The sequence below is a fragment of the Bos javanicus genome, chromosome 5, assembly GCF_032452875.1.
Source record: "Bos javanicus breed banteng chromosome 5, ARS-OSU_banteng_1.0, whole genome shotgun sequence".
Lineage (NCBI taxonomy): Eukaryota > Metazoa > Chordata > Mammalia > Artiodactyla > Bovidae > Bos > Bos javanicus.
Window position 1 is genome coordinate 29,833,575 of NC_083872.1, and position 18,251 is coordinate 29,851,825.

General features: G+C 41.4%; 1 protein-coding gene across 3 annotated transcripts in view; it reads right to left on the minus strand.

Moving 5' to 3' along the window:
* The window catches only part of DIP2B (disco interacting protein 2 homolog B), a 229,003-nt gene that overhangs the window by 96,221 nt on the left and 114,531 nt on the right, over positions 1-18,251 (minus strand). For all 3 annotated transcript variants that reach the window (XM_061416130.1, XM_061416129.1, XM_061416132.1), the window contains exon 3: positions 2,057-2,185. In XM_061416130.1, coding sequence (XP_061272114.1) covers positions 2,057-2,185 — 129 coding nt within the window. The remainder of the gene's footprint in view (positions 1-2,056; positions 2,186-18,251) is intronic.

The window sequence follows — 18,251 nt, forward strand, 5'->3', positions numbered from 1 at the left end:
ATCCATGCCCTAACTAGTACTACTTTTATACCCTCCTTTCTCCAAAATATGTATTTAACTCTTAACATGTGTTAAGCTCTGTGCAGCTGGCCCAAGCTACTAGAACAAATTACAAATCTGTGTTCCTGCTCTGCTAAAATTCTTCAGTGGTATTCAAGATTCCTCAAGATTTGCCCACTGATTATCTTTCCAGCCTGATCTCCCACCTCTTCCTGGGTCCTTGCTTTCTAAGTTTCAGTCCTAATGAACTATTTTCAGGTTTACTATCTGATGTTATTTCCCTAACTTTGTCTGCCATGACATGGTTCAGATGTCTTAGTCTAAGAGAAAGCCTCTTGTCAATCAGCCCCAGGTTAGGTACAAAGGAAAATTCTGTGTGGCCTGTAATTTCTATTTTCTGACCGAACACTTTTCACTCCTTCCTTCCTTCCAGTGTGTGAAAATACATATCTAATAATATCAGCTCATAAAATAACTGTCCTTTTCCTCGTCTCCTCTAGAGCCATTTTCGTGAGGGTGTGATACACACCCTGTTTTTTCAATTCAAGAAAAGGATAAGGTAGCCTTGGTTGGTAACGGAGGGAAAAAAAAATCTGGAGAAAGTAAAATAACATTCCAGTTAGTCTTCTGGCTTAATTCTGCTTGTTCTTAAAACAGTAACTGTGCTACAGAGACTATCCTAGCACAGAGCACAGTAGATGGATGTGGGACCGGCTTACTATGCCACATGCCCTGAGGTCTATGATTCACTTCTGCTTGTCAGTGCTGGACATGGTGTAGCTGGAGTGTGCCCCCACAGCCAGCCACAGCACATCACCTTTTCTTTTACCATGGGTATTTTCTGGGTGAGAAGAAATAAAGTTTATGGGTTTCGGGTCAAATCAGTTCAGTTCAGTCACTCAGTCACGTCCAACTCTTTGCAACCCCATGGACTGCCACACACCAGGCTTCCCTGTCCATCACCAAGTCCCGGAACTTGCTCAAACTCATGTCCATCAAATCAGTGACATCATCCAACTATCTCATCCTCTGTAGACCCCTTCTCCTCCCACCTTCAATCTTTCCCAGCCTCAGGGTCTTTTCTAAGGAGTCAGTTCTTCGCATCAGGGGGCCAAAGTATTGGAGTTTTAGCTTCAACATCAGTCCTTCCAAAGAATATTCAGGACTGATTTCCTTTAGGACTGACTGGTTTGGTTTCTGTGCAGTCCAAGGGAATCTCAAGAATCTTCTCCAACACCACAGTTCAAAACCATCACTTCTTCGGCACTCAGCTTTCTTTATAGTCCAACTCTCACATCCATACATGACTACTGAAAAATCATAGCTTTGACTAGATGGATCTTTGTCAGCAAAGTAATGTCTCTGCTTTTTAATATGCTGTCTAGGTTTGTCATAGCTTTTCTTCCAAGGAGCAGTCTTTTAATTTCATGGCTGCAGTCACCATCTGCAGTGATTTTGGAGCCCCCAAAATAAAGTCTCTCACTGTTTCCCCATCTATTTACCATGAAGTGATGGGACCAGTTGCCATGATCTTCGTTTTTTGAATGTTGAGTTTTAAGCCAGCTTTTTCACTTGCTTTCACTTTCATCAAGGGGCTCATCAATTCCTCTTTGCTTTTTTATGGGTTTACCAATCTGAAATTTCATTGTTAAGTTTCTGTTCCAGCTCCATAAGTCAAAAGACTAATCAACAGCCCTGAAAAACACAGAAAGACCTGCCTCTTCCAAGAGAGTCTACTGAGCTTTCCTAGTACCATCTCATAAGACCCCAGCCCTCTGCTTTCTTATTTATTTATTCACACTGCCTTTGTACTTGCCTGGCTCCCCTGCTGGCCTTGAGGGCAGAAATGTTTTATTTGGGGCTATAACCCCAGCTAATAAAGAGTACCTACTACATCTGGCATGTAACAAGTACTCAACAAATGGCTGATGAATGAATTAATATAGACCTGTTGGCACTTTAAGAGAAAAAAATAAATATCAGGAGCTCTCAGGATGTACAGTTCACACTACGGTAGGTGAAACTGTTCCAGCAGTAATTTTCCGTTCCCTCTCACCTGATCGGTATCGTTCATCCCTGGCTCCCCCAGATCGACTTCGATGATACTTAGAAGGAGCAGAAGTTGTAGCTGCAGATGGAGCAGGTGTTTGGTTTCTGTGTTCTTTCTGTACTGATGAATCAGTTTCTAAAAAAGGAAGTTTTGGAAGATGGTTATCACGATAACAATAATAACTAACATTTTCTGAGCACTTAACAGCATTCCCACAACACTTTGAGGTAGGTAATACTACCCATCTACAGTAAAGGGTTAGAGAGCTTTAATACGTTAAAAAAAAAAAAAATACAAAGGCATCCAGACTAAAACAAAACAAAACAGAACATTATCTTGACAATGTAATTGCCAACAGGTGATGGGAGATATAAGTAGGTGAAAAGGAGAGACTCCACAAACTGGGAAGATGGGGGATACGGTGGGGTGTACATGATCCCCTAATCCTGTACAGTTGCAGAAAACATAGCTTGGGAAGCGTTAGTCTCCCTACCATAAGTTACTCCCAATAAACATGTCATTAAAACAAAACTAGAGTGCTTACTCTGCAAACATAGCTTCAAGTCAAGTCTTACTAGCCCCTCTTCCAACCGGAGGCATCACCGAACTTAACCCTTTCCAGTCCCTGCCCTGTCCCCACATTCTGTCCTCCCAACATTTACTGTTTCTCATCAAGAATATGGGGAAGACTGCAATCCTATTCCTGGGCATATATCTGGAGAAAAACATGATTCAAAAGGATACACGCACCCCAATGTTCATAGCAGCACTGTTTACAATAGCCAAGACATGGAAGCAACCTAATGTCCATCAGAAGAGGAACAGCTAAAGAAGATGTGGTACATATATATGATGGAATATTACTCAGCCAATAAAAGGAATAAAATAATGCCACTGCCATTTGCAACAACATGGATGGACCTAGAGAGTGTCTTTTGAAGTCAGACAGAGAAGGAGAAATACCATATGACATCCCTTATATGTGGAGTCAATAAAGAAATGATAACAAATAAACTTATTTACAAAACACTCTCACAGACTTAGAAAATGAACTTACAGCTACTGGGGGAAAGGATGGGAGCTTGGGATGGTCATGTACACACTGCTACATTCAAAATGGGTAACCAACAAGGACCTGCTGTACAGCACATGGAACTCTGCTCAATGTTGTGTGCCAGCCTGGATGGGAAAAAGGTTTGGAGGAGAATGGATACTTGTATATGTATGGCTAAGTCCTCTGCTGTCACCTGAAACTACCACAATACTGTTAATCAACTACACCCAAATACAAAATAAAAAATGTGAGGGGGGATATGGAGAAGAGAAAATAAGCAGGGAAATAAGCAGAAGAAAAATACTTTGTTCTGATATTTTACTATATTTTTTCTTTTCAAATGGTATTAGCTCCCAAGTCATAATTTTTTAAAATTGTAGTAAGAATATTTAACATGAGATGTAATCCATTAACAAATTAAGTGTATAATATGGTACTGTAAACTACAGGTATGATTTACACAGCACCTTCAGAACTCATTCATCTTGTATAGTTAAAACTTTTACCCCCTGAGTAGCAATTCCCCGTTTCCCCCACCCCCCGGCGTCTGGCAACCACCATTCTACTCTCTGCTTCTACGAGTTTGACTATTTTGATTCTTTGTTCTTCTGTGATTCACTAAGTCTCATGTCCTCCAGGTTCATCCATGTTGTCATATATTACAGAATTTTCTTATTTTGAGCTGTATTTTAAGTTTCTTCAGTAGCATTTAGCTGTGCTCAGAAAGGTACCAGTCATAGCAAACACCCTCTTCCAACAACACAAGACCCTACACGTGGACATCACCAGATGCTCAACACCGAAATCAGACTGATTCTATTCTTTGTAGCAAAAGATGGAGAAGCTCTATATAGTCAGCAAAAACAAGACCAGGAGCTGACTGTGGCTCAGATCATGAACTCCTTATTGCCAAATTCAGACTGAAATTGAAGAAAGTAGGGAAAACCACTAAACCATTCAGGTATGACCTAAGTCAAATTCCTTATGCTTATACAGTGGAAGTCAGAAATAGATTTAAGGGCCTAGATCTGATAGATAGAGTGCCTGATGAACTATGGAATGAGGTTCGTGATATTGTACAGGAGACAGGGATCAAGACCATCCCCATGGAAAAGAAATGCAAAAAGCAAAATGGCTGTCAGGGGAGGCCTTACAAATAGCTGTGAAAAGAAGAGAAGCGAAAAACAAAGGAGAAAAGAAAAGATACAAGCATCTGAATGCAGAGTTCCAAAGAATAGCAAGGAGAGATAAGAAAGCCTTCCTCAGCTATCAGTGCAAAGAAATAAAGGAAAACAACAGAATGGGAAAGACTAGAGATCTCTTCAAGAAAATCAGAGATACCAAGGGAACATTTCATGCAAAGATGGGCTCGATAAAGGACAGAAATGGTATGGACCTAACAGAAGCAGAAGATATTAAGAAGAGGTGGCAAAAATACACAGAAGAACTGTACAAAAAAGATCTTCACGACCCAGATAATCATGATAGTGTGATCACTCACCTAGAGCCAGACATCCTGGAATGTGAAGTCAAGTGGGCCTTAGAAAGCATCACTACGAACAAAGCTAGCAGAGGTGATGGAATTCCAGTTGAGCTATATCAAATCCTGGGAGATGATGCTGTGAAAGTGCTGCACTCAATATGAGAGCAAATCTGGAAAACTCAGCAGTGGCCACAGGACTGGAAAAGGGCAGTTTTCATTCCAATCCCAATGGAAACGCCAAAGAATGTTCCAACTACCGCACAATTCCACTCATCTCACATGCTAGTAATGCTCAAAATTCTCCAAGCCAGGCTTCACCAATACATGAACCGTGAACTTCCTGATGTTCAAGCTGGTTTTAGAAAAGGCAGAGGAACCAGAGATCAAATTGCCAACATCCGCTGGATCATGGAAAAAGCAAGAGAGTTCCAGAAAAACATCTATTTCTGCTTTATTGACTAAGCCAAAGCCTTTGACAGTGTGGATCACAATAAACTGTGGAAAATTCTGAAAGAGATGGGAATACCAGACCACCTGACCTGCGTCTTGAGAAACCTGTATGCAGGTTAGGAAGCAACAGTTAGAACTGGACATGGAACAACAGACTGGTTCCAAATAGGAGAAGGAGTACATCAAGGGTGTATATCGTCACCCTGCTTATTTAACTTCTATGCAGAGTACATCATGAGAAACGCTGGGCTGGAAGAAGCACAAGCTGGAATCAAGATTGCTGGGAGAAAAATCAATAACCTCAGATATGCAGATGACACCACCCTAATGGCATAAAGTCAAGAGGAACTAAAAAGGCTCTTGATGAAAGTGAAAGAGGAGAGTGAAAAAGTTGGCTTAAAGCTCAACATTCAGAAAATGAAAATCATGGCATCCGGTCCCATCACTTCATGGGAAATAGATGGGGAAACAGTGGAAACAATGTCAGACTTTATTTTGGGGGGCTCCAAAATCACTGCAGATGGTGATTTCAGCCATGAAATTAAAAGACGCTTACTCCTTGGAAGGAAAGTTATGACCAACCTAGATAGCATATTGAAAAGCAGAGACATTACTTTGCCAACAAAGGTCCGTCTAGTCAAGGCTATGGTTTTTCCAGTGGTCATGTATGGACGTGAAAGTTGGACTGTGAAGAAAGCTGAGCGCCAAAGAACTGATGCTTTTGAACTGTGGTGTTGGAAAAGACTCTTGAGAGTCCCTTGGACTGCAAGGAGATCCAACCAATCCATTCTAAAGGAGATCAGTCCTGGGTATTCTTTGGAAGGACTGATGCTAAAGCTGAAACTCCAATACTTTGGCCACCTCATGCAAAGAGTTGACTCCTTGGAGAAGACTCATGCTGGGAGCAATTGGGGGCAGGAGGAGAAGGGGATGGCAGAGGATGAGATGGCTGGATGGCATCACCGACTCGATGGACAGGAGTTTGGGTGAACTCCGGGAGTTGGTGATGGACAGGGAGGCCTGGAGTGCTGCGATTCATGGGGTCGCAAAGAGTTGGACATGACTGAGCGACTGAACTGAACTGAACTGAATTTAAAACACGATCTTTGCATTACTTTTCGGAGGTACAGTGAATATATAACTGAATTACCTATCACTAATTTCTTTTTAATTAAATAAGCAGATTTGCTGCTGCTGTTGCTGCTGCTAAATTGCTTCAGTCATGTCCGACTCTGTGCAACCCCATAGACGGCAGGCTACCAGGCTCTTCTGTCCATGGGATTTTCCAGGCAAGAGTACTGGAGTGGGGTGCCACTGCCTTCTCCAAGCAGATTTGCTAGGATAAACCAAACTACCCTGCTAAGAAACATGGCACCTTCAAATTAGATAACTAATAATCCAAAGGATGAAAAGCAGGAATATGGATTCTCGTTTCACAAAGGATGCTAACACACAATTGATATACCTTTTCTGATTCCTCTCGCATTATGCTTTTACTTTGTATTTTTCAATGTAGTTAATTAGGAAAAAGAAGATAATGTGGACTAAATAAAAATTTTTTACCAAGAAATGATCCGGAGGTGAGAAGGGAAGTGAGAGTTGATCTATCTGTTTGAGGAAGAACTAGAGAGAATGAACATTTCCACTGAGGATTATCTAGAGGTTATCATACATCAAACCACAAGGAAATGTAATACAGATACAGACATTTGATGAGAACTGAGTCAGATGACACTTAGCCAAGAGATCTGCGGAAACTGGTACCCACCTCCAAAAAAAAGCCTCACAACACCCTATTCACCAATTCACCAAGCAACATTAGTATGATGCTCAGCAAAGTTTAGCTCAGTCTCCTTAGGAATTTAGTCTTCCAAATGGACGAGGTCTCTTTTGGGTCTAAAATCATGGCAGACATTTCGAGGTAGCTTGTCAGAAGTGAAACCAAAAGGTTGACTTGCAGTTTCAATAAGTGGCTGACAAGTTGGTTCAGTGAGCATTCCTCGGGTGCCGAACACACGATGCCACTAACATATAGATTTCTGACAGAACAAGTGCCAAGAGAAGTCGCTCAGTCGTGTCCGACTCTTTGCGACCCCATGGACTGTAGCCCACCAGGCTCCTCCATCCATGGAATTTTCTAGGCAAGAGTACTGGAATGGGTTGCCATTTCCTTCTCCAGGGGATCTTCCTGACTTTGACTCAAATGTGTAACACACTTGCTTCAAGTTCAAGAGAGGTGATATAAAAAACCAAAACAATAAAAATTAATTCCTAGGAACTCAATCACTTTAAGTGTAACATGGGAGCTCAATAATGAAACTCTGCAGCTTATCTTTTTGAATGTGAATAATCACTCTCCAAGTTATTATAAATTTTATCTTCTAAAAACTTCTATTTCCATGAAGTTTTTTTTTTTTAACATAAAGATTTCCAGATAGATTTCATTTGTGCATTGAAAAAATGGAAAGCAAATAAAATAAAATGTCAGTAGTAATTATCTCAGGGCAATGAGACCGGATGTTTTACTTTCCCATATGCTTTACTGGGTTTCTATAATTTCGAAAAGTTCTCTTTTTCAGTATATAAAAATAATGTATGTTCATTATAGAACATCAAGATAACAGTTAAGTATAAAGAAAAAAATAAAAATGACACTGGATTTTCTTAATTTGAAGGTCATACCACGGAGAGCAGATTCTTACCAAAATAGGTTAAAATAATATCCAGTTTTCAGCTTCCTAGATAAATTACAACACTGTGAGCAGAATTTTTCCAACCTTCTAAAACCAACTGTCTTCTTCTCCTTTCCCCCAAAGCAACTGGTAATTCAGTGCATATCTGAAGGTGAGAGGGAGGAAACTATGTCCTGGTTGGATTAAACAATTTTTGGATGGCTTACTTGCTTCCTTAGCTCACTTGCCAGGGCAACAATGCATCACAGAAGGAAAGCAGGAAACATGGACCACCAGTCTCCTGAAAGAGGAGGAGGGGTCTGGGGGCACAGGGGCCCAGCCAGGCATTATTTAATAGCATGCTCAGCATCAGCTGGGCAGGCAAGATGCTGCTTAAAGAGGACCATGCCCTGGCCATGGTTTCACACTCCAACGACATCTCAGGAATCACCTGGGGCCCAAAAGCAGAGCTTTCTATAGTTTGAATAAGATGTGCACTATTTCACTACCACAGTAAGAAGCTAAAAAAAAGCAAAGATGGAATTAACTACAAGTATCAACATGATATGTATTAAATGCCATGAAAAGTGAAAAACTATGCAAACATATAAAAGGGTCTCAAGTGATAAAAGAACACAAAATATTATGTATATTATTACAACTGTGTATGTAAAACTATTCATCGATAATTATACGGACTGGAGGGCACATAAAATCCCTCAAGTAGTTAGGATGAGGTAGTGATAGCTGCTGTGGAGAAATTGATCATTTTATTTAACTAAATATAGGTTAAGTGCTGAGGAGAGCTGAGAACCTCATAAATCAAGCCTTCTTCAAAACTTCTAAATTCTAGAGCAAAACATCCTTGAGCTTCAAAGAAAAGGATTACTGCTGATTACAACATACAGTGACCACTTCAGTTTAGGGGTTCCCGGATCTTTCAGTCTGTTATACTCAGTATCCACTAGGGGTCACCCTTATGTTTAAATAGGGATGATAGAATGTTTAACAATAAGTTTAGACAAATTTTCATCTCTTCTACAACACAAAGCCTCCTTTCTCAATGGTCAACATGTACATAATTTACTGTTCTCTGACAGAAAGAGACAACAGAGTCTCCCATGATTCTATTGTTGGAACATAACAACAATGATAACCTGGAAAAGAAGCTGATCTTTACTATAAACTACGCAAAATTTCCAATTCAGGTACATGGAAGAAAGCCAACTTCAGCTTCTTATCTTTCAACTCTGCCAATGATTTAACAGAAATTTTCATCTGCAAGAGTTATAGAGGGAAGGAGGATGTGCTCTGAGAACCAAGGAATACAATGCTTCAACTTAGAGTGATCAGAGTAGACATGCTCACTGGTCTCAGTGCAGGTGTCCAGAGAAGTAGACACCTTTTTCTTCAATTTAGCGCTCATAATAAATAAGTGATCATTCATTCATGTATATCTTTTACATCATGATATGTGCTGAGAGGGGGAAAAACAAGGTTCTCTGAGCCTACACAATGAGGGATTTAATTTATACTAGAGTTTTAGGGGCAGTCTGTTAAAAGGAGACTCTGATGTAGGTTTCAGTTAGGCTTAGGAGTGGTGGGGGTGGGGGTGTTCCTGGGGGAGGGGCCACTTTATACAAAAGCACAGTATTCTAAGTCCAGTGAGGGAGAAAAATCTTGACAAGTCTGAGGAAGATCGAAGGGGCTGAAGCACAGTGAAAGAGGTGGAGTGAGACAAAATGAGGCTGGAGAAGAAAAGCGGGGTCAGGTCACTTTGTCCTAAACCAAAAGAGCAGCCTTTGAAGGGATTTGGACAGGAAATGACAAAATAACATTGATAATACAGTTCTGTGGCTCTTTAAACTTTCGAAACACCATCTCATTTTATATTCACAATAACATTATCTGATAGATATCATTAAGGAAGCAGGACACCCATCACAGATTAAATTTATTTTCCTACAGTGAGAGTGTGTCCATAAATCACCTTGAATCATTATATAAGCAGAGCCTCCACTCCCATCTCCACCCTCCACCCTGGGTGAAGGTACCCTGAATCACTCAGAGATTCTTCCATGAACGCTCACTGAGGAGAGCCTTCCTCAGAAAGTTGAGTGATTAACCAGCCCTACTGCCTGCGGGTAGGGAGGAAAGAGTCTGCATTTCAAGTATGGAAAGGGGCCACCTGCCATGGTGAATCCTAGCGGTGGATTCTGGGAGGGAGAAGAACTGGAGGTTCTGGGTCTGAGAAGCTTCCCAGGCCACTTGGCATCAGGAAAATGGCTGTGTGTGGGCTAAAAGAACACAATACCAAGAGCTTTGCCCTGAGAATTCAAGTGGGGTGTCTTGGCTGAGCCTAGCAGAGTGGGGTCCCTTCCTTAGAGTGGCTGAGGCGGGACCCAGGTTTAGCATTGGGTTAGCATTACTGATCACAAAGTAAGGACTGGTTTTCAACAGCACCCCATGAGGCACTGAGGGGCAGCAGCAGACAATGGGGCTCTTCCCTTTCGGATGTGGAAGCTGCACTGACCACCTCTCCTCCTGCACTAGCGGTGTCCCAGGGGGTTCCTGGATAATCCAAAAGGAAAGAGAAACCCAAAGAGAAAAACGGTGGACTTCCTTCTAATGAGGCATACGGGGACAAATAAGATTGTAATGCATGCTCCAGTTCATAGTGACTGTACTGCTGTTCAAATCTAGCAAATAAAAGGGCAGAACTGGGACTGGAATGTTCTTTTCGGTATGCTGTGATCCTCACTTGGGAGGAAACTTCTGTATTAAAATGTGATAGTGGAAATACAATAGATCCCACCCTTCCACTCTCATCACAAAAAAAGCCACAGAACTCTATCTCAGTTCAGTTCAGTAGCTCAATCATTTCCGACTCTTTGCAACCCCATGGACTGCAGCACACCAGGTTTCCCTGTCCATCACCAACTTCCGGAGCCTACTCAAACTCATGCCCGTCGCGTCAGTGATGCCATCCAACCATCTCATCCTCTGTCATCCTCTGCTCCTCCCGCCCTCAATCCTTCCCAGCATCAGGGTCTTTTCCCATGAGTCAGTTCTTTGTATCAGGTGGACAAAGTATTGGAGTTTTAGCTTCAACATCAGTCCTTCCAATGAATATTCAAGACTGATTTCCTTTAGGATGGACTGGTTGGATCTCCTTGTGGTCCAAGGGACTCTCAAGAGTCTTCTCCAACACCATAGTTCAAAACCATCACTTCCTCAGCACTGTCCAACTCTCACATTCATACATGACTACTGGAAAAACCGTAGCTTTGACTAGATGGACCTTTGTTGGCAAAATAATGTCTCTGCTTTTTAATATGCTGTCTAGGTTGGTCATAGCTTTTCTTCCAACGAGCAAGCATCTTTTAATTTCAAGGCTGCAATCACCATCTGCAGTGAGTTTGGAGCCCCCAAAAATAAAGCCAGCCACTGTTTCCCCATCTATTTGTCATGAAGTAATGGGACTGGATGCCAATGATCTTAGTTTCCTGAATGTTGAGCTTTAAGCCAACTTTTTCACTCTCCTCTTTCACTTTCATCAAGAGGCTCTTTAGTTCCTCTTCATTTTCTGCCATAAGGGTGGTGTCATCTCCATAACTGAGGTTATTGATATTTCTCCCGGCAATCTTGATCCAGCTTCTGCTTCATCCAGTCTCGCATTTCGCATGATGTACTCTGCATAGACGTTAAATAAACAGGGTGCCAATATTCAGCCTTGATGTACTCCTTTCCCTATTTGGAACCAGCCTGTTGTTCCATGTCTACTTCGAACTGTTGCTTCCTGACCTGCATATAGGTTTCTCAAGAGGCAGGTCAGGTGGTCTAGTATTCCCATCTCTTTCAGAATTTTCCACAGTTTGTTGTGATCCACACAGTCAAAGGCTTTGGCATAGTCAATAAAGCAAAAGTAAATATTTTTCTGGAACTCTCTTGCTTTTTCCATGATACAGCAGATGTTGGCAATTTGATCTCTGGTTCCTCTGCCTTTTCTAAATCCAGCTTGGACATCTGGAAGTTCATGGTTCACGTACTGTTGAAACCTGGCTTGGAGAATTTTGAACATTACTTTGCTAGCGAGTGAGATGTGTGCAATTGTGCGGTAGTTTGAGCATTCTTTGGCATTGCCTTTCTTTGGGATTGGAATGAAAACTGCCCTTTTCCAGTCCTGTGGCCACTGCTGAGTTTTTCAGATTTGCTGGCATATTGAGTGCAGCACTTTCACAGCATCATCTTTTAGGATTTGGAATAGCTCAACTGGAATTCCATCACCTCCACTAGCTTTGTTCGCAGTGATGCTTCCTAAGGCCCACTTGACTTCACATTCCAGGATGTCTGGCTCTAGGTAAGTGATCACACCATCATGGTTATCTGTCTACCTAATATTTACATATCTGGGAATGTTCTATAGCATTCCAAAATGCTGTTCTTGATTTCAACAGCCAGTTTCAGGTTCATGTCCCTTTGCATTTCCTCAGTATTTTGTTTAGAACTTTCTTACAGGGCTTTTTTTCCCTCTGTATTTTATGATTATTTGTATACCTATCTTATCTTTCCTATTAAAGTATAAATAAACTTGAGGTCAGAGATCTTAACTCATTTTGTATATCCTGCAGTAATTAACTGGGTCCTATACTGCAAGCACCCAAATTTTGGGTTAAGATAAATAATTATGATCTTGTCTGTCTCTTCATTTCCACCAATGATAGGGGGAGTGGCTGGAAAAACCAAAGACAAAAATGAAGAGGTACCAACCGTTAATCTCAGAAGTCTGCTTATCTGTGTATCTCTAAGCCATACAATGTTTATGCAAAAATTTGTGCCTCTCAAAATCTTCATACAATCATATGAGGTCATTAAGACAAACAGGATCATGGACTATCCTTGAGAGGAGTTATCAGAGTCTTTAGAGAAAAAGGATAAAATTTCCAAGGCTTTCTTTTGTTTTCTTCTAATTTGGTTATACACACATTTGCACAATCTCAAAGGCAGAACTGAACTCAGAAGGGCCGTGATGGAAGGGCTGGGGAACATCTGGCAAGCTCAGAGTATGTACATACACTGGAACACTGGTGAGCAAATACCCTCCAGCAAAGTAGGCAGCAAGCACAAAAGGAATCTGAATTTGTGAAAAAACTTTGGATCACCAGTACTTCTTACCAGGGCAAGCTAGAAAATGCCAACACATAACCATATTCATAAACTGACATACTGCTGCTGCTAAGTTGCTTCAGTCGTGTCCGACTCTATGTGACTCCACAGAGCAGCCCACTAGGCTCTCCTGTCCCTGGGATTCTCCAGGCAAGAACACTGGAGTGGGTTGCCATTTCCTTCTCCAATGCATGGAAGTGAAGTGATAGTGAAGTCACTCAGTCGTGTCCGACTCTTAGCGACCCCATGAACTACAGCCCACCAGGCTCCTCCGTCTATGGGATTCTCCAGGCAAGAGTACTGGAGTGGGGTGCCATTCTTACCCCTAAAAGGACTGTAGGTAAGGGCCTGGGGAAAAAATAATTGAGGAAATCTAGGCCAGGAAGGAATATATAAAAGGCGAGATCCTCTTTTGAAGCAGAAGACAAATACAATTAAATGCAGTGAAAGACAGCAGGACAAAGTCAAAGGATAAAGGAAGAAAAACAAATACACAAAGGTCACAATGATCTCAAACACACCAAGACAGAATGGAATGTGTACATCAATGCCATCAAAAACAGAAGCTGCCGTAATGTCCTAAAGCAAAGGATGTGGGTCCAAGAGAAGATGCCTTGTTGGACTTCACGGCAGTTTTAAACAGTGTAGAATTGCAAAACAGAACTGAGACAGGGCTCTACCTTGGAACCACCCAGAGAAGGGAGGCTGCCGAGTTAATCTAATCAGGCTGTGATAAGAGACCGTTTGATCAGCTTGCTGGTGCACAGCCAGCAAAAGAGGCACCGACGTCTTTGAAATCTTTCAGATTGATAGAAACGACTTTTGTACAGTTTTGAACAGTCTTCAAATAGAAATGTTAGAATAAAGTATTCTGATTAAACATAGCAGAATAACACATCTCCCTATCCCCTCAGTTCAATTCAGTTCAGTCGCTCAGCTGTGTCCGACTCTTTGCGACCCCATGAATCGCAGCACGCCAGGCCTCCCTGTCCATCACCAACTCCCAGAGTTCACTCAGACTCATGTCCATTGAGTCAGTGATGCCGTCCAGCCATCTCATCCTCTGTCGTCCCCTTCTCCTCCTGCCCCCAACCCCTTCCAGCATCAGAGTCTTTTGCAATGAGTCAGCCCTTCGCATGAGGTGGCCAAAGTACTGGAGTTTCAGCTTCAGCATCATTCCCTCCAAAGAAATCCCAGGGCTGATCTCCTTCAGAATGGACTGGTTGGATCTCCTTGCAGTCCAAAGGACTCTCAAGAGTCTTCTCCAACACCACAGTTCAAAAGCATCAGTTCTTCGGCGCTCAGCCTTCTTCACAGTCCAACTCTCACATCCATACATGACCACTGGAAAAACCATAGCCTTGACTAGACGGACCTTTGTTGGCAAAGGAATGTCTCTGCTTTTCAATATGCTATCTAGGTTGGTCATAACTTTCCTTCCAAGGAGTAAGCGTCTTTTAATTTCATGGCTGCAGTCACCATCTGTAGTGATTTTGGAGCCCCCCAAAATGAAGTCTGACACTGTTTCCACTGTTTCCCCATCTATTTCCCATGAAGTGATGGGACCGGATGCCATGATCTTCGTTTTCTGAACGTTGAGGTTTAAGCCAACTTTTTCACTCTCCTCTTTCACTTTCATCAAGAGGCTTTTTAGTTCCTCTTCACTTTCTGCCATAAGGGTGGTGTCATCTGCATATCTGAGGTTATTGATATTTCTCCCGGCAATCTTGATTCCAGCTTGTGCTTCTTCCAGTCCAGCGTTTCTCATGATGTACTCTGCATATAAGTTAAAAAAGCAGGGTGACAATACATAACCTTGACGTACTCCTTTTACTATTTGGAACCAGTCTGTTGTTCCATATCCAATTCTAACTGTTTCTTCCTGACCTGCATACAGATTTCTCAAGAGGCAGATCAGGTGGTCTGGTATTCCCATCTCTTTCAGAATTTTCCACAGTTTATTGTGATCCACACAGTCAAAGGCTTTGGCATAGTCAATAAAGCAGAAATAGATGTTTTTCTGGAACTCTCTTGCTTTTTCCATGATCCAGCGGATGTTGGCAATTTGATCTCTGGTTCCTCTGCCTTTTCTAAAACCAGCTTGAACATCAGGAAGTTCACGGTTCACGTATTGCTGAAGCCTGGCTTGGAGAATTTTGAGCATTACTTCACTAGCATGTGAGATGAGTGCAATTGTGCGGTAGTTTGAGCATTCTTTGGCATTGCCTTTCTTTGGGATTGGAATGAAAACTGCCCTTTTCCAGTCCTGTGGCCACTGCTGAGTTTTCCAAATTTGCTGGCATATTGAGTGCAGCACTTTCACAGCATCATCTTTCAGGATTTGAAAGAGCTCAACTGGAATTCCATCACCTCCACTAGCTTTGTTTGCAGTGATGCTTTCTAAGGCCCACTGGACTTCACATTCTACTCTTTCCCAAAACACCACTAGAAAGATAATGAAGGCCTCTAGCAGGATAAGGGAACAATCAGTTCAGGAAGAGAGATGGCATCAAGAGTTGTCTCTAGAAATAACAATAAAATGATGGATTAACTGTTTAAAAAAAAAAAAAGGAAATGTAATCCTAGTAAACCAAGTGATTTCGCTGTGAATAATATTTATATTATTTGATATTTGATTATTTATATAATCAAAATAAGGCAGCACTGAATGCTGATTTAGCAATAACAAAAGTAATACACTGAAAATGCAGTGCACAATGAGTATGAGATGGGAGATGAGAAGCAAGGATAAAGGGAAAAGGAGTGTGTGGTATCCAGGGGGTTGGGGAGGAATGAATAAGAAGAAAAAATTCTAATTTTTTATAGTAGGAAATGAATAAATAATGTCTCATGTTGGGGGAAAAAAAAGTCAAGATGTACTGGTAAAATGTTACACAGAAATAGAGAGATAAACACCAGAAGAAACGGTTAAAACAGTTGAAAGACGTGGTCTCTGGGGAAGAAGAGGATACTGCTTATTTTTGTTGTTGTTACAAACCTCACAGTAGTATTTGATTATTTAAAACAGATTCATTAATTTCATTTTAAAAGTAAAAAAATGAAGAGGAATGCTAAATCTCCAATGAAAATCAATATGCTCTGTACAATCTCTTGAGATTTAGCAGACCTAAACGAAAAGATCTACTGAAGGTGGAGACAAGTTGCCAGGGTCAGTAATTCTCCAATCCGGAGAGTAGTCTGCTTCTTTCACTACCTGACACTTTCATCTTCACAGATGTTTATGTGCTCAGTCACTCAGTCATGTCCGACTCTGCAACGCCATGGACTGTAGCCCACCAGGCTCCTCTGTCCGTGGGATTTCCCAGGCAAGAATACTGCAGTGGATTGCCACTGCCTTCTCCAAGGGGATCTTCCTGACCCGGGGATAGAACCCACGTCTCCTACACTGGCAGGTGGATTCTTTACCACTGCGCCACCTGGGAAGCTGACAGATGTTTATGCAAGGAAATATTTCTAAATTCTAAATATTCCTTCTGTTTAGTTCCATCTACTATGTGCCGGATACTCATGCCACAAACTGGGGATGTAAAGAATTAAAAATAAAAATAAAAGAAAATGTTCCTGATTTTAAAGACCTTACGAGTCCTATGTGGGAAAAATACACATGAACAAATCATAATCTATTGGGTAGTCAGAGAGAGATTCTTAAAAATGCAACTCAAGAAAAAAAAAAAGATGCAACTCAGATCATGGGAGTGTGGACTGTTTGTGATAGAGCTGGTCAAGGAAGCTGTCTTAGTGATAGTCCTAGTTGAGCAAACCACTAGCAGACAAGAGAGCAAGCCAGGGGATCTCAGGCTGTCTTGTCCAATGCTAGTTGGTTGTCTCAACAGTACTTGGAACACAGAAAGCACTTAGTAAACACATGCTGACCTGAGGTTCTGTCAGCAAACCCATATCGAAATATTATAAACTCTTTTCTATTAAAACCACTTGGAAATAATCAGCTACTTGTATCCAAAGTATGTTCAAGATTAGACTACAGGATCAGACTGGGATGCTATCTCACTACGCAGAACCTTTCATTTTCCTCTAACTCCAAGAACAGCCAAGAGTGACTAATTTACAGAGGAGTGAGAGCATATGTGGTCTGAAAATTCAATTCTTTGGGCCATGCCAAAAGACAGCTAATTTCTGGCCTCTTCTCTCTGCGAAGCTGCTAACTAAGGCATGTGGGAAGCTTTATATCTAGACTCTCGTAGCTTCCAGTGACTGAAAGATGTTCTATGGGTTACTCCTTTTGAAGAGCATATGGCTCAGAATAAGTAGACATAGGACTTTCCTGGTGGTCCAATGGTTAAGAACCTGCCTGCCACTGCAGGGGACATGGACTGAATCCCTGGAATGGAAGATTTCACATGCTGTTGGGCAGCTGAGTCCATGAGCCACAACTATTGAAGCCCAGGCACCCTAGAGTCCAGAAGGTGCAGCAAGAGAAACCGTAACAATGAGAAAAACCCGCACACCACAACCAGAGAGCAGCCCCTGCTCTCTGCAACCTGAGAAAAGCCCCTGCAGCAACCAAGACCCGGCACAGCCAAAAATAAAGAAATAATTTTTAAAAAGAACAAGGAGATATGTACCTGCCACATCCTCATTTCTCCTTTGTCTCTCACAGGGAGAGTATCCTGAGGCCCTGGATATGGATTTAATCTTTATCAAGATATGAATTTCACACAGCCTGGCCCTTAAATATCAGATAAAATTTGGGTTTGGTGTAAAGAAACAACAATCAGTTCCAATGCTGGCGGGTTTAAGTGACTTTCAAGGGTAGTTTTGACACATCAGATTTTTGTCATACAGTAAGTTTAAAATCTAGCCCCTGTGGTGATAGTGAATTCAGCTATGTTTATCACCCCAACTGTCCTTACTCAATGTCCACTAAGTATTTTCTTCAACCTTGTGTTCTCGTCCCTATTTCCCCATTTTTCCTGTTAGACTGTTTTTTTTTTTTTTTCCTGAAGTCCTATTTTAAAGATTTATGTAACATTTGAAAAAAAAAAATCTAAAATATACATAAATATGCACCCCAAGATAACTCCAGATCAATTCTGTACAGAAAATCACTCACTAAATTTTGATAAGCATGTGTACCTAATTGTTCTAGTAGCACAATGCTGCAGGCAGTATTAATTTTTTCTTTCAAGAGAGATTAGTGGAGAATGTTACTTTTATACACTATACTCAAGGAGCCACCCTCAATGGAGCACCTCACAACTGGAAAACAATGAAATCCAACAAGATGACAGTGTTTGAAAGAGATTCAATCCCTCTAGAAGTAAGAAGTAGCAAACTCCTACTAAAAGTGTTAAACTGACTTTCATTTCATTTAATTCTATTCAGTAAGCTTAAAAT